A 15,680-nucleotide genomic window follows, 5' to 3' on the forward strand; every position below is an offset into this window, starting at 1 on the left:
CTCTCGCTCTCTCTCACTCTCTGACGGACCACCAACTCGGCTTTGATGGCATCCCTGCTATGTAAGACTAAGACTGCTTAAAACACGTATTTGAATGCATCTCCTCTCTCTGCGACAGGTCATGGAGAAGGCGAATAGCGAACTGCTCAACTACCGCGGCACAGGTCACAGCGTGCTCGAGATGAGCCACCGATCCGCAGAGTTCTCGCAGATCATACACGAGGCGGAGAGCACGCTCAGGGAGCTCGTGTGAGTAGCGACGGACGCGTAGAGGGCGCCGCGGTCGACGGACGCGTAGAGGGCGCCGCGGTCGACGGACGCGTAGAGTCGAAACTCGCGAACACACGAGTTGGTACATTCGAACGTGCAAGTTTCGCGTTGCTGATTTTGACTGAGCAGAGTCGCCAATTGATGTAAAAGTACTAAAACTCGTGCAGAAACGATCGGCGGTAACAATTTTCGGCGCGAGAAAGAGCATATCGCCACGAATGCGTTCTTTGTCTCTGTGTTTTTGCGATAAGAGGGAGACCACGACCGCAGATTTACCAGCCAAACTCAAAATACAAATAAAATTCCGAATTCAAACCTCCGTTTTTGCGAACAATCGGCGACCCTGCGTGCACACATTCGATTAACGGACAAGGGCGCTCTTCTTTACAGAGGCATCCCCGCCAACTACCACGTGCTGTTCCTGCAAGGAGGCGGTTCGGGGCAGTTCAGCGCCATCCCTCTCAACCTCCTGCAGCCGGGAAAGACGGCCGACTACATCGTGACCGGCACGTGGTCGGCGAAAGCCGCCAAAGAGGCCGAGAAATACGGCAAGGTTCACAGAGTGATCGCTGACGTCGAAAAGCACGTCGGTGGGTACTGATTGCTCTACGGATATGTCGAGTCTGAGTGGTCGGGTTCGTTGTCTGTCGGTCGTGGGGGTGTTTTTGCAGTGTGGGAATGAGTGCAGTCAATCGAAGAAGAAGTTTGCGATGATGGTTTGGGAAAAATGGTGAACCGTTTAATCATGATTTGTTGCTAACAAACAATCTATGTGTGCGAGTACTTATAATGTTATATGTTCGATCTTACCAGAATTATACCAAATGGAGTGTATCATGTATTTAAAATTTGACATTGAGAGGCGAATACGAACATTAAACTAAGAAAGGTGATTTTTAAAGTGGTGCATGAAGAAGGAAGAAAGAAGTTTGAATCTATATCATGTAGTTTTTTGTCAGATACTATATAAGTTAAGTTACACTGACCTACTAAAACCTACCTAGAAGGTCTGCACGGATAAAAATGATTGTTCTCCCCCCCCCAACAGTTTGTGATCGCTCGCGAGAGTTTTAAGCAAACCGCGTAATTTCGGTTTGCGTCCACAGGCGTACCTTGCACGACGAAGTGGACGACGAATCCGGACGCGGCGTACCTCCACTACTGCGACAACGAGACCATCCACGGTAGGTGCCCTCGCCGCCGCCACCATTGCTCTACCACTACCCCGCCGCCCGCTCTCTCTTGCACGTGAAATTGTGACCGACCGCCACGTCACCACGGCCGCCGCTTCGTCGTCTGCGAAAAATGCATGTGAAGCATCATCCGCGCGAGTCTCTCCCTAGTAACGGTCGTCGCGGCGAATACAACGACGATTGAGTGCGTTTTAAATTGCTACAACGTGTCGTGCTATCTAAATTGTTTCGATATAAATGCATCTAGGAGGAAAGGTTTTGGGGACCACAGCTGATACGCATGTACTTTTGTCTTTCGACGTTTCACCCTCGTCCGTACGTCTCCGTTATCGTAGAGGCAACTTCGGGGACCACAGGCTTCATCTTGAGGCTTGTGTAGAAGTTTGCCAGGAAACACCAAGGGTCTCAGGGACCACGGGAAATAACTCGTGCAGAGACCGACCCCCAAGAATTTCGGAAAATCGAAACCAAAAAAAAAAACCACGAGTACATCTCAGCTGTGTAGAAACCTTTGTTTCTGTATGTTTATTTGTCATTTGTTCTGTTTGTTTTTAACTCTTGATGCCACATATTACGATCGTGTCGATTAAAAGAGGGATGGTCTTTCACATGAGCAGAAGTTTCCGAAGCAAGAAAAACATCGCATGTACGGCGCGCTGGTCACAGTTACTCGGTGTGTGCTACCCTTTCCCCTTCTTGTAGTGGCAATGGTTATCTCTTACACACGCAGTCGCTGGGCACGATAGTCGGCAAAAACCTCGGCGAGAAATCTGCGCGAAAGCGTCCGGTTTTCTCGCCGGTTTCGCGAGCACCGAAAGGGCTTGCGAAACGATTTGATCGCGCTTGCCACAGACGCAGTGCCGTCGTCACAGGGTGCCTATCGGCTGCGTAGTGTTCCCTGCCTCATGCTTCGAGTTTTATGAATGTTCGTATAGGCATCGAGTTTCCGTTCGTACCGGAGAGCGACGGACCGCCAATTGTCTGTGACATGTCGTCAAATTTTCTGTCCAGACCAATTGATGTAACGAAGGTGAGAGTCCTGCTGGCGGATCTGCATTGAGTGCAGGTGTTTTTCCAGCGACGTCGGAATAGCGCGCATCCAGGTTTTTTTTTCCGAGTCGCCGAGTGTCGAACTTGCGGCGGCCGTCGCCTGTGTAGAGGGCGTCACCGCCACGTGTGCATTGTAGGTCGTCGCTTCTGCGACGCGTTAGTCTTTCGTGTTTGCTCGCTCCCGCATGCTACTGTCTCCGCTGCCGCACATCGCTCTTCCCTCCTCCACACACACACACAACGTCTCTTCCGCCATCTTCTTGCCCCTGGTTCGGTTCACCACATTGGCATTGATCGCCTTGCGTGCCGGTACCCTGCACCGTCGCCACCCCTAGCGCCACCTGGTGAGCGAGAGCTCTGCTTGCGCTCCCGTGGCCGGGGGAGGAGGTCGGAGCGGCCGGAGCGTGGGGGCGAGGGGGTTGAACATCTAAAGCGATGAACGTTCGACGGTCGCCGGCGGTCCAGTCGTCGCGACGCGCGGCCCCGCAGGGGGCGCTGCGGTAGGCGCCACGGTCGCACCGAGCTATGCTTGGGCGCGCGTGGGGGCGCTTTGCCGCGACGTCGCGCGCACGCGCGCGCGCGCGGCGCGGGACCGCTCGAGGCACACGGTGAACCTACGGTAAGAGGCACCCGGCCGCTATCCTGCGCTACCGCCTCCCCCCGCTGCCAGGCGCTAACAGACGCTCTCGCACGGCAGCCCGTCCGCGCTCTAGCCGCACCGGCGTCGATCGCATGAGCTCTGCTTAGCGGTCGCGCGGGTGCGCAGAAGCGACGGCTGCTGCCCTCTGTGGGACTAATCACGTTGCTGCTTCGCTTTCCTTGTTTCAATTATTTTGCTATTGATAAGCCGGCGAATTTGATACTACCGCACGAATGAATTCGTAATTTTGCTACAGTCGTGTGCAAGCTTTTTGGTACAAACAGTACAGGTGAAGTATGTAGAATATGGAAATTAATTGATGCTGTTATCCTGTACGTCGCGTGCACCGTACGAGTTGTTGACATCGAAAGTTGGTAAAGTAGTTGTTTGAAATGATATGCGATGCAATTGTGCATAGATCTGTACAATGTGTTTATACATGCAACAGCATTCATTCGTTAAGGTGTGTAAGGTTAATAGCAGTAATAGAAATGAAAGGTTTCATAAACGGACCGGTTGGCAAAATTCTCCTCTTCTCTGTTTTTCCTACACCATGTATGTCAGCCATTTTGTGTTTTTTAAGCACCTAGACGTGCAGTCTGTGAAAATGTCTTTATGTGATTTTAAAAGATTCTTCTCCTATTGCTAACATTGTGTAAGACTATATTTACGTCAGATTTTTTATTTTATGGATTTACTTTTAAATTAATATAGTCTACATTGTTTGCAATAATTATTACTGGCATAGGATAGACCACAAGATCATTTATATCTGGCTTAATGCTCAACGACCAAAACTTTACATTGTGTATCCATAAATACTGATAAAAGATTTCACTCGCATGCCATTACTAGATCTGGTAAATGTTAACGATTATATTCATACTTGTGTAATTACTTTCCTATGAGGAAGTCATTAGTATTTGTACATGTCTATCTGTCTGTGCATGTGTCACGTATTCACCTCGCATACATCTCTGTTAGATTTGAGCTGGCGTTACTAACGTACTGTGGCGATGCATTACAGTTCGGTCTGATCTATGCCGGAGCGCAGAAAAACATAGGCTGCGCTGGCGTAACCGTGGTGATCGTGCGAGATGATCTCGTTGGACATGCGCTGAAAGAATGCCCGACGATTCTCAACTACAAAGAGCAGGCTGCCTGCAACTCTCTCTACAACACTCCCCCAAGTTATAGGTAGATGTTAGTGCTAGTTACGTGCTTGTAAACGAATACGGAATGGTTGTGGAACCTAGGTGAATCTAACGACTGCATGCTAGGATGCATTTATAAGTTGGAGTGAATCTTTTTGGAAAATGTAGTGCGCTTCTGTTGCATTTGTGTTGCCTTCTGTCATTTCATTTTGCCGTTTTCAAGTGAGGTTTTTTGTCTCGAGTCAAGTTGCAAGTGGTGCGGATTCACATCCCTGCGATTCTGTGCGTTTCCACGTGCATGCATGCGTGTGCTAATGTATTCCGTATTGATTTTTCATCGCAGCATCTACATCATGGGACTGGTGCTGCAGTGGGTGAAGGAGCAGGGAGGCGTGGCGGCAATGGAGCGCAAGTCGGCCGCAAAGTCTGAACTCATCTACGACACCATACGCAGATCCAATGGCTTCTACGTGTAAGTAGGAGTCTGCAGCTTCCTCATTAGAGTGTTTGGTTTGCTTCTCGGTTGCTTCGTCAGCTGCCGCCGGCTTTCTTCCATTTTTTTCTGTCGTTGGCGAGGAACCAATCTGGTAAACTTGCGTATTCGTAAGGCGAATTCACATCGGGTAGGAACTGCTAGGTGGGTGGGCCGTGGTTAGTGTCAGAAGTGTCGGGAACCGGGGGTGTAGTCTGGCAGCGTCGTTGTACAATTCACGTACACGTGCCCTCGTGCGTGGGCATTGTGGCGCGTGTCTCTGCGTCGTGTGCGTCTGAGAAGGAGAAGCGTATGCGGGAGCAACGTTGCTTGATGTGTTATTGCACACGCATTAGAAGCATTCTCTCTCTCTCTCTCTCTCTCTCTCTCTCGCTCTTCCTCTCTCGTCTCCTTCTCTCTCCTCTCTCTCTCTCTCTCTCTCTCCTCTCTCTCTCTCTCTCCTTCTCTCTCTCTCTTCCCTCTCTCTCTCTCTCTCTCTCTCTTCTCTCTCTCTCTCTCTCTCTCTCTCCTCTCTCCTCTCTCCTCTCTCCTCTCTCCTCTCTCCTCTCCTCTCCTCTCCTCTCCTCTCCTCTCTCTTGCAAATGCCTCATCAAGGATAATCGATTGTGCGTGTGAGAAGCAGAGTCGTGCGTGGTGTGGCAGCTGTTCTAATGTGTTCTAACGTGCTCTCTGTGCCCTCTGTGTTCTAACGTGTTCTAATGTGCGCAGATGCCCCATCGAGGATAAGTTCCAGAGCCGCATGAACATCACGTTCAGGATAGGAAGCGGCAAGTGCACCGACGAGTTGGAGAAGAGGTTCGTTCAGGAAGCCGGGAAGGTCGGCATGAAGCAGTTGAAGGGACACAGGTGAGAAGCGGTGGATGGTTTTACCGCGACCTAGCTACGCAATGCGATTTGGCATTCGTACTAACTAACGCCGGCTGTCGTTGCGAAAGAGGTGCAACTAGTATTTGCATGGCGATGTCTCGTTAAATGGCATCCGTGAGCAGTATGCAGTAATAGTGTGAGAGCATCGCTTGTGTTATCGGAATGTGATAATGACCGGAATCGGATATATCGCCTTGATAGATAGATAGATTGATTGATTGATAGATAGTGATGATGATAGATCGATACGTCAGCGACAAGTGTATCGTGCTAATGCGTAGTCGTGTTACTTTTTTATAAATTGCAGGTCTATTGGCGGCATCCGCGTGTCCTGTTACAATGCGATCCATCTCGAGGAGGTGCAAGTGCTCGTGAATTTCATGCAGGCTTTCCAGCGGGAGAACACGCATCTTTTTCACGAATGCTAAGTCGAGGAGATAGCCGACGACCGTTGTTGACATCATACGCTCATGTATAATATGTGACGGGGAGTACATATCTGGATGTATTTCGTTAAACTGTGTATGATGAAGAAGACTTGATGCTGGTCGGCTTCTTAAGGGGCCATTGGTTTAGGTAATTGATTATTGCTAGTATCTATAGTGCTGTGTGTTTGACATCAACTGTATCAAGAGCTAATAATACTCTTGTACTTCTGGCATTATTAGCTCTTGACTGTATGTAATGGGATGTTGTAAAACTATGTTATGGTGAACTTGTACAGATAATAAGCACGTAATTACAATGTATATGTTTTCTGTATCGATTTAGTAGTTTTATTGAATAAACTTGCTATTGCAAGATTTTTTTATAAACAATATCCATGCATTTACATATTTTCCTTGTCTCGAGTGCCCTTCTGACCGGCCCAGGCTGGGTAATGTTTATGCACTGTACTCCTGTGATTGGTGGCCGTGTAAGCACTTCCTCTTGTAACATTGTACATGGTCATAATAGAGCTCTAACAAAAGTTATTTCATTATCTATTAAACGAGCAAAATTCTTATTGTGCCATCTTTTATAAAACAAAAGATGTTACATTTATACCAGATTACACCATAAAATCTTACTGATAATTTTTTACTACGTATATAAAATATGCAAAATGTAAATTAGTCAGCATAATTATAGTTGAAAGTACACTAATTCAACATGTAGAATGCAGATGCGAGGAACCTGAATAGCAATAGCCAGTTTTGCTAATAAAAATTAGCAAATAAACGTGCCAAAATGAGCAGCAGCCACTACACCCTTGCAAAACCATCTGCAAAATTAATGTCCTAGGCGAACAGCCTCTTGTAAATAACAATTTCAGTATTTAAATAACACCTCTCACTATCACACCAATTGATTCTATTCCGGCAAGTGCACAGTACGAAAATCTCGACACGCAACAACTGAAAAACCTATAGCATTGTTACGCCTGGAGGGTCGGGAGGAGGGGGGAGGGGGAAGCCCCGTCCGAACATACCGACACGTCGTCGTGCCGGAACGCCGCAGTCTTTGTACGTCGCTCGCGTGCTAGTCTTCGGGATCTTCCAGCGGAACGAATGTGGGTTTTCTTGCGACGAAGAACACGCAGTCGTAGACGTGCTTCATCATCGACCGCGGATTCTGCGAGTACGGGACCGTCACGTCATCCTCCCGTTCTTTCTGAAACGGTAATAAGATTTCCGAGACGGTGGACGCGCGCGAGCGCGCGCGTTTCGGCTGTCCCATTGTTGTCGTCACTATTGGGAGGAAATGATGGGTAGTCTAGGGATGAGAATGGCCAAGGGGAAAAACTCGTGAAAACCGTAATTGAACAGAAAGTTTAGACAAAAACAAAACAAGTGGAAAAACTCGTGGAAACCGTAATTGAGCAGAAAATTGAGACAAAAACAAAACAAGTGGATAAACTCGGTGGAAACCGTAATTCAACAGAAAATCGCAACGACAACTAGTGTGTGTCTGCTCTCAAATTTCGTCACTATAGTTTTCCGAGTAAACAAGCATCTCCCTGACACTGTGATGTGACTTCAATCTGATTTAATAGTGGCTGACATTGACAGTGAAATGTAACATTGGGCCTACTTGTCCTCTCAAAATCATAGTAAGCAATTTTTACCACCTAAATTTTCATTAGGAATTTACATTAACCTTAAAAATGATCCTGGCAGTAGAAAAATCTTCGAATCCACGGAAATTTCTCAGCCTGTAAGGCTAGTAAATGTTGACTTTGACTTTTTTGGCATGTCTTACTCGTCTGTTATTTATTCCTGGTCTTATAACGCTATAACAGCAATGTCAACAGACTCAACACCCCAAACAATGATACTCCACTGAATCTGTTACAGCTGTGTTATACCTAGAAACACAAAAAGTCCCTTTCACATTTTCTTTCACATTTATACAGAGGAACAACCTCTATAGAACAGACACCTGTCTATAAAAGCCACTTTGTGGTTTATCTCGACTGACCCTTATACACAGGTTTGACTGGATAAGGTATAGAGAATACCACGTATCAAAAGCACAAGAATAATAATCCTTACCAGAATGTCAAACCCGATCTGCACCATGACGTTTCTGATTTCCTCATAGCTAAGCTCAATTGAAGTCTCCCCTTCCATGTCCGAGTAATGATATAGTAATGGACCTTAAAAAATCAGAATGACAGAGACATTCAGATTTTACGCAAAAGACATTTTATCCACAGCCATTCTATGCGCTCATCTGCATAGCCGTAAGAAAACCGCATTTTACTACTGATTGCACTGTGCTGCCATCTGTAAGATCTTTACGATAAGTTTATCAGAGCATGTAATTTCACTCAGTGCATACACGTACCCATGTTTATCCATATTCCTCCTGGTCTGAGTATTTTCCATATTTTCTCAATGTACTCCATTACATTTCTAGCCGTGTCGATAAAAAACACTGTCGAAACACAATGCCAGGCATCTAGAAAAAAAAAACATTCAATGTGAATCGCCACAATGATATATCATCCCCTACTCATTTCGAAATATATCTATTGTCTCCAACTAATCATCACATCTAACATTGAAATGAACTTGAACTGCAGAAGAATTCCCTGAATATTGCAATTTGTCGATTTTCATTTCTATATATGAACTAACAGTCCAAGTGTGATTAAGTGGTGGGTTGCCACAACATCAAATTCTCTACAAATGTAAATGAGCCATGAACACAGCACTATCACCCACGTATGCTCACACTTCCACAAACACCACCAACCAAGATCCATAGCACACAGTCTTCATTCGAATTAATTCAAAATTTTGTTTCCACGGCTTAATCTGCATTCATTGGCATGTCATCTTTCTCTGAAACCTCCGAAAATCCAGCGCGTTTTCATGAATTCAGACAAGTTTGCCTGCTGACGCTCCCAACGTTTGGTGAACATCGGTGAATCGCAGTAAAACAGTACACAGGTGAGATGCAATCCAATTTGGCACAGTGCCAATGATCACATACTCCACTATTGTCGCGACGCCAAGTACCTGACGACTTATAGATCTCGAGGAAGTCTCCGGCAGCCATGGAAAAGTTGGCACCAGGTGGCAGGACCGCGGGGTTGATGTCCGGAATCTTACACGGCCGAATTTGGTCCGCGTTTGCTTTCCGGTTCTGATACTGCTGGACCCACGGGAATATGGTGATCATTTCTACTTCTCTACACCTAAAAAGATGCATTTACACGCACTCTTAACTTAAGCCTAGCGCACACGTGCAATTTTTTCATGCAACTTGACAGTGATTCTAGAATTGCTGTAAAAATTTCTATGAAATCCCTACGTCTGCGGGAATGTGCAACTGCAACCCTGAGAGATTCTGGTCACTTGCGACGAGTTGCAAGATTGATTGAAACTTGTTTGATTTCGAGCAACTCGTCGCTCCCAATCGCTGCCAAATTGCTCTAGAATTGCTTTGAAATCACATGTGTGCGCACACGCGGTGAAGCATTTGCGGCATTGCGACCGATCGCTTGAGGTTGCGGGTTGCAGCAACGAGCAACCAAAAATCGCAGGTCTGTGCTAGGCTTAATGATACACAAGGACACGTGCAGGGACTTGATAATAAATGTTCAGTTGCTCTTCAATAGAAGAACCAAGTTTACATTATGAGATATCTGTGGACCTTGATGGGGATTTCATAAAACCTTTCCAGTGAACAGACAGACAGGACCTAATCCTGATGAAATATATTCACCTTGCTGCAAGATTTCCTTGCTCTATGGATACCTGGTCATACTCAAGTAAAAACCGAAGTCAAATATCTTGCGAACACACAGCAGCCACATACACGAGTCCTAGATGCGTTGACCCTCTCACTATGCTACGTTGAGATAATTTTACACTAGTATAAACCAACAGACACGTTTAACTCTTAAAGTAAAGCATGGCTTCCTTGCAGAATTACGGTGAAAAGTTGGCAACACAAAATTGGGTACGAAATTCCCAACGACACTGTTGTATTAGGCCTAGAAGATAAAATATTGCTTGTTTCCCCTTTACCGACCGACTCGCGAAAACGCCGCTACTCGACACATTTTATTGGCCGATTAATACAAAACAAAAATTATTTAGTTTCGGCAAAAAAAATATAATTCGTTCCGCAAAAACTTATATACAAAACAGAATATACAATATACATACACACATCTTGTCAAAACAAAATAAACAAGATTTTTCACCTACCTACCTACTCGGTACCCTGAGAGGCGAGTAGGTAAAGGGGAAACAAACAATTTTTTAAGGGTGGCCTATTATGTACCTGTTGAGCACAAAGTTGGAGGCGAAGAGCATGAAGAGGCTCCATTCGTTTCCCTGGCAGGTATAACCTAACCTGGCAATTTCATAGGCAAGCCTACCAAGGCCTGCTCCTGGCACGAGTACCATCACACTTTCCATGTCACTGTAACAAAGCACAACAACGGTGAACAACTGACTGATCTGAGTACACCCCATCACCTAGCACTAATCGTAATCATGTACTATTAGCTATACACATATGTACTATTAGCTATACACACATGTACTATTAGCTATACACATGTGTACTATTAGCTATACACACATACACACATGTACTATTAGCTATACACATGTGTACTATTGGCTATACACACATGTACTATTAGCTATACAGTATAGTCCAAGGCTCCACACTAACTTTTTTTCCAGTGGCCCGATTTTCAATTTTTGGTGGCCCGAAAATGAAATCTGGTGGCCCGAAAAAAAAAATGATGGGGGGTGATGTATCGCACATAAGCTAATATCATTAAATTGTTTAAGCCTAAAATTACCTTTAAATCGCTCTTTCACAAGGCATAAAATTAAAAAATAAAATTTCCTCAAAATTCATCCTTTGTCTTTGAGATTTGAATCGATAAAAAGCAGAATTTTTTTTTATGTCCAAAAATTACCCCCTTATGAAAATGGACTGTTCCAAAATATGTGACTGCACGTCGCATACTTTCGCACACAAACTTTCGAACGCTGGCAGTTTCGCTTCGGATCCGAAACAGTGCACGCGCGCCGGTGCCGTACGTCGCCTACTCCACTAATGAGTCTAGAGAGTCGCCTACGCCTACTCCCTAACCCTAACCCTATCAGATAGTTACCAGGGTACGTTCCGGCAGTACCCAGGGAGACATGGACCTTATGAGCGCTAATACCCTGCTGCCACCGCCGTCTTGAATTAGTAGGGCAACCCTCCTCTATCATTCTCCTCACCAGCAGATATGCACACCTCTTGTCCGGTGGGAAATGCGCCAGGATTTCATCCAGCACTGGCTGGTAGCAGACGAGTCGCTCGTGCTCTCCCTCGACGCTCCAGTCACGCACAAACTGCTTCATGGTGCTGTGAACCTTGTCCATGTCTGCGGAACTCGCTAAAGGCCACTTGTCGGTCGTAGCTTGATCGTCTTGCTGCGAAGTTAGAGAAAAACCGCGGTTGACGGGTTATAGCTGAATAGCTGATCTACCCATATCCAATATAGCTGAATGTTGGTTTAATTTGGCATCATTGCAAAATTGCTGCAGTATTATATGGGTTCCAAATTTCGAAACATCATTCATTCGCTAATCTGATCATCAGTACAAGGGCCATAATCGAAAAGAAAACCTAGAGGAAATGTTACCAAGTTCTTTTGTCGTACGCTGTGTTTTAAATTTGCTTCCATGCTTATATTGCAGATATAAGCAGATACTGCACTAAGCCACACACACCCTCTTACACACACGTTACACATACTGTCGAGAACATATAAGTTTAATGGGAAATGAAATAATCAACTTTAAACTGCTATAATCAGACCACTCACCTGCACTAACCAGTAATCGATATTCTCAAACATGTGATCGGTGTTGGCCACGATCTGCTTGATTACTTCGTAGTTGTGGTCCACGCAGAGTCGCACTTCATTCAGATGCTCCGTGAACGTCGGGCACATGAGCTTGTGCCGCTCAGACAGCTTTCGAAAATCATGCTCTGCACGCGCTATCCTCAGATACGAGTGCTTTCTGAAATCGACGAATGCAGAGTTTATACGCGGTGGTCGGAATTCATGATCATGAGACGTTCGAATTTGCTAGACGTTTACCTAAACAAGAAATATAGGGTTAGATCGACTACTGCTATGATATGATGTAATGATATGATACGAAGCTGATGAAATGATGATCATCTGATTGCTGTATGTCATCAGTTCATCATCCTATATACAGAAAATACATAGCCCTGCGAACAGGGTAGGTTACCCATTTGCAAGATTACATATTAGTATCTAATCGTGTTAAAGTTAGGTTTAGCCTGGCCACAAGTTACTTTATCGCTTCTCCCTACATGGCAAAAAGCATTCTGTGACATGAACGTCCTATGACGTGAAACTGGTCAGGCTAGGTTCAACCGTAACACAGTAATGTGTGTTTCAAGACACCGTGAATTACACATCGTCACCCGATCATACCTTTTCATCATAATTTTATTATTTTAACTGCTCAACACTATTGCATCTATCAGATTTTTTCTCCATGAAAAAGACTGTCTTCAATACATGTATTTCTATTTGAATTACATGCAATAAGGATTTAATAATAAAAATTATAACCTATAATATCGAAATGCATTGACAATTCGATGAAAATGCTCTCGCTCGCGAGATTCCTCCTCTTCGTCCAACGTCAGCGGTACGCAAGGCGTCTGTGTGCTGTGACTGTGAGTGTCATCTTCCTCGTCTTCCTCCCCATTCATGGCCGCTAGATAAACACAAACGATGCTGCCAAACAAATACTAACAGCGTGTGTGTTGTTTTGCGCACTTATGCTTTGCTATGTTCTGATACTTTTCAATGTTCACTGAGCACTACACTGCATGCTATATATGGTAAGAAGATAGTGAGCGCCTTCACTTCAGGGAGTGAACCCGAACAACAAATAATCAGGAGCATAATAAACAAGTGAGGTGCTGGAAAATTAGCTCTAGTAACTATAGCCCGTGTACGGTTGGCGCAGGCCTGCGGCAACCTAGCTCTAGTACTATAGCTAGCGGCAACCGTACGCGGGCTATAGACTATAGTTACTAGAGCTACTGCAAAATCATCCAAATGAACTTATATATTCGGGCGACGCAGAGCGCGATTGGCTGCAGACGGGACGCGTCATAAACAGCTGTTGTCACTGCAGCCAATCGGGCCGGGCGCTACCGGGGCCGATCAGATTTGTGAATCATCTACAATCTTGATGAACCAGCACAAACCGCAAAACTTCTGTGTTTGAAGTCAGATTACATAGGACTGCTGCACGTATCGGCCACGGTAGTTACATGTATAGTTTTGTTCAGTGGACTATAGAGGGCAGAATGAGCCCACGATGGAGGTCGTAGAGGCGTTAAAAGTTTGTAAAATGTAAAATAAGCGAGGAGTGATCGTCGAAAATCGCGCAAACAGATTTTTCTACCTTCTTTATATTCATATATTATCATGGCAACACAGCACACTCGCAACGGCGAGTGCGGGAGCGTTCGGCGTTAGTTTTTATGAAGGAACGTTGATATACAGTGACACAACAGTGGAACTGTAATTGAGGTACGGTAGTATTGCTCATAGGGTCTATGTCCCCCACTCGCAGCTAGGGCCTGCATATCTCCCAAAGTCATACTCGGTCGGGTTTTTAACACATTCTAACTCTAAAACTATTACGTAAAAAATTCTTAAAATATTTACATGCAGGCAAGACGGTTGTCATTTTGAATACAAAGTTTTATTTCCTATTGTAGTTTATTTCAAAAGTTATATCAGCCGAAAGTTGCTACCTTGACTCGATTGCAACACTGGCTGGTCAAATATAGACAATATGGCACGGGCGATCTAGCGGGCGTGGTAGCAACTTTCGGCTGATATAACTTTAGAAATAAACTACGATAGGAAATAAAATTTGCTGCGAGTATGCATGTCCCCCAGGGTACTGCCGGAACGTACCCGGGTAACTATCTGATATAGTTAGGTTTAGGGTTAGGGTTAGGGAGTAGGCGTACTGCGTAGGCGACTCCCTAATCCACAGGCACTTGGAACGTCTCAATAAAAAAATTAATGGTAAATAAACACGAAATGTACCAAAGTCTTAATGTTTCTCTACTCTATTTCGCCTATAATCACCTGTAAATGCCGGTCAAATGCTCATCTGCAACACACACGTACACCGCACGCCCGCCCGCCCTGTGCTGAGTGCACAAACGACATGAATATTAGAGCAGGTAGGAAAGCGGGATTGAAAAATTCGCTCGACGCTCGCTTCATTTCAAACCATCACAAGAACTGCGCGAAAGATCTGCGCTTCAGCGCAATTGGGATGAACATCTCCTTTCGGCAACGCTTCTCTAGTATCCCGTCTCATCTGGATATACGGAAATTCTGTGCATCAGTTGATGATACACAGAAATCTGTGCATCACTTCGTGATACCTAAGGTGCCTAAAGTGGATTTGCACCCGGGCGAATAGCCTCGGTCTTTAGTTGCTGATATTATAACTTAAGACATATTCACTTCGGATAAGAGGCATTAATTGCTTATCACAGACGTTTTATAGCCGCAAGTAACCGTTACTAAGTTACTAGTCTCGAGCTAAGCTAATGCCTAAGTAGCTGCAAATCCCAGTCCGAGTAATTAAACACTAACTAAACTCTAAAGTAGTAAAGTTTAAACTCAAATAGCTATGTGCAAATAAGTGCAATGACTGTAGTGTACGTTAGTTACCTGCTCAGCTTAGCCAAGCCCCCAACCCGAGCCCCAACCATCAAGCAGAGCATATAAATCACCAAAAATTCACAAAAATCACCAAAAATCCAATGCTCTCATTGCTCTGGATCAAGTCAAGCTGGTCAAACTGATAACGATACTACCGCCACCACTCGGGCAACAATACAAATAACTGCAAACACTTGTGGCGATTACAACAATAGAAATGTATAGAGACCTAGTTACTATTATATCAATAATATTGTTACTATAACGATATGGACTTCAGGGAAACCTGATTGAAACATTCGCGAAATATCAGCGTTTGAAATGGAAAAGATTTCATTTCTCCTTGCACCATATAATAAAAGCTTTTTGGAATCTACATAGGGAGGATTCAAATTGTCTCTTTAGATAACGTATTTCTAGAGTTCACGGTGCCAACATTAACCAACTATGTATATTTAAACCCTTAAATGTTACTAAGAATTTTAATCAATATACCGATGGTAGAGGATCAAGATCCTAATTTCATGTCAATCGCAAGATATCACCTTTATAAAAACTAGTTCAGACTGATACATTAAAATGTAAGACCTGATATAAAACATCAAAACTATTAAACATAAAATGTCAACTTCAAATATGTAATTCCTAATTGTAGTGTTTATAAGAGCAGAACGTCCACACACAATCTGTTACATAACTACACTAAAATGAACGCATGAAAATCAAACAATAATAGACAGAAAAACAACTGTTTGTCAAAATA

At 44.6% G+C, this 15,680-nt stretch overlaps 2 protein-coding genes across 3 annotated transcripts in view; one reads left to right on the top strand and one right to left on the bottom strand.

The window, feature by feature from the left end:
- Positions 1-6,487, top strand: part of LOC106817904 (phosphoserine aminotransferase-like) — an 8,855-nt gene extending 2,368 nt beyond the window's left edge. The window contains exons 2-9 of the mRNA XM_014822614.1: positions 119-249; positions 661-860; positions 1,377-1,454; positions 2,399-2,493; positions 4,181-4,350; positions 4,651-4,779; positions 5,509-5,646; positions 5,975-6,487. Of these exons, the coding sequence (XP_014678100.1) occupies positions 119-249; positions 661-860; positions 1,377-1,454; positions 2,399-2,493; positions 4,181-4,350; positions 4,651-4,779; positions 5,509-5,646; positions 5,975-6,095 (1,062 nt within the window). The 3' untranslated portion in view covers positions 6,096-6,487. The remainder of the gene's footprint in view (positions 1-118; positions 250-660; positions 861-1,376; positions 1,455-2,398; positions 2,494-4,180; positions 4,351-4,650; positions 4,780-5,508; positions 5,647-5,974) is intronic.
- LOC106817902 (carnosine N-methyltransferase-like) overlaps positions 6,417-15,680 on the bottom strand; it is a 9,720-nt gene continuing 456 nt past the window's right edge. Inside the window, exons 1-9 of one of the 2 annotated variants that reach the window (XM_014822613.1) lie at positions 14,927-15,058; positions 12,785-12,932; positions 11,999-12,197; positions 11,425-11,603; positions 10,447-10,587; positions 9,174-9,352; positions 8,497-8,610; positions 8,202-8,305; positions 6,417-7,320 (exon numbers count right to left, since the gene is read on the bottom strand). In XM_014822613.1, coding sequence (XP_014678099.1) covers positions 7,189-7,320; positions 8,202-8,305; positions 8,497-8,610; positions 9,174-9,352; positions 10,447-10,587; positions 11,425-11,603; positions 11,999-12,197; positions 12,785-12,927 — 1,191 coding nt within the window. In that variant the 5' untranslated portion in view covers positions 12,928-12,932; positions 14,927-15,058 and the 3' untranslated portion in view covers positions 6,417-7,188. Of the gene's footprint in view, positions 7,321-8,201; positions 8,306-8,496; positions 8,611-9,173; positions 9,353-10,446; positions 10,588-11,424; positions 11,604-11,998; positions 12,198-12,784; positions 12,933-14,926; positions 15,059-15,680 lie in introns of those variants that run through there. The other variant, XM_014822612.1, reaches the window with a different exon arrangement.

The sequence above is a fragment of the Priapulus caudatus genome, unplaced genomic scaffold (genome assembly GCF_000485595.1).
Source record: "Priapulus caudatus unplaced genomic scaffold, Priapulus_caudatus-5.0.1 Scaffold1919, whole genome shotgun sequence".
Classification (NCBI taxonomy): Eukaryota; Metazoa; Priapulida; class Priapulimorpha; order Priapulimorphida; family Priapulidae; genus Priapulus; species Priapulus caudatus.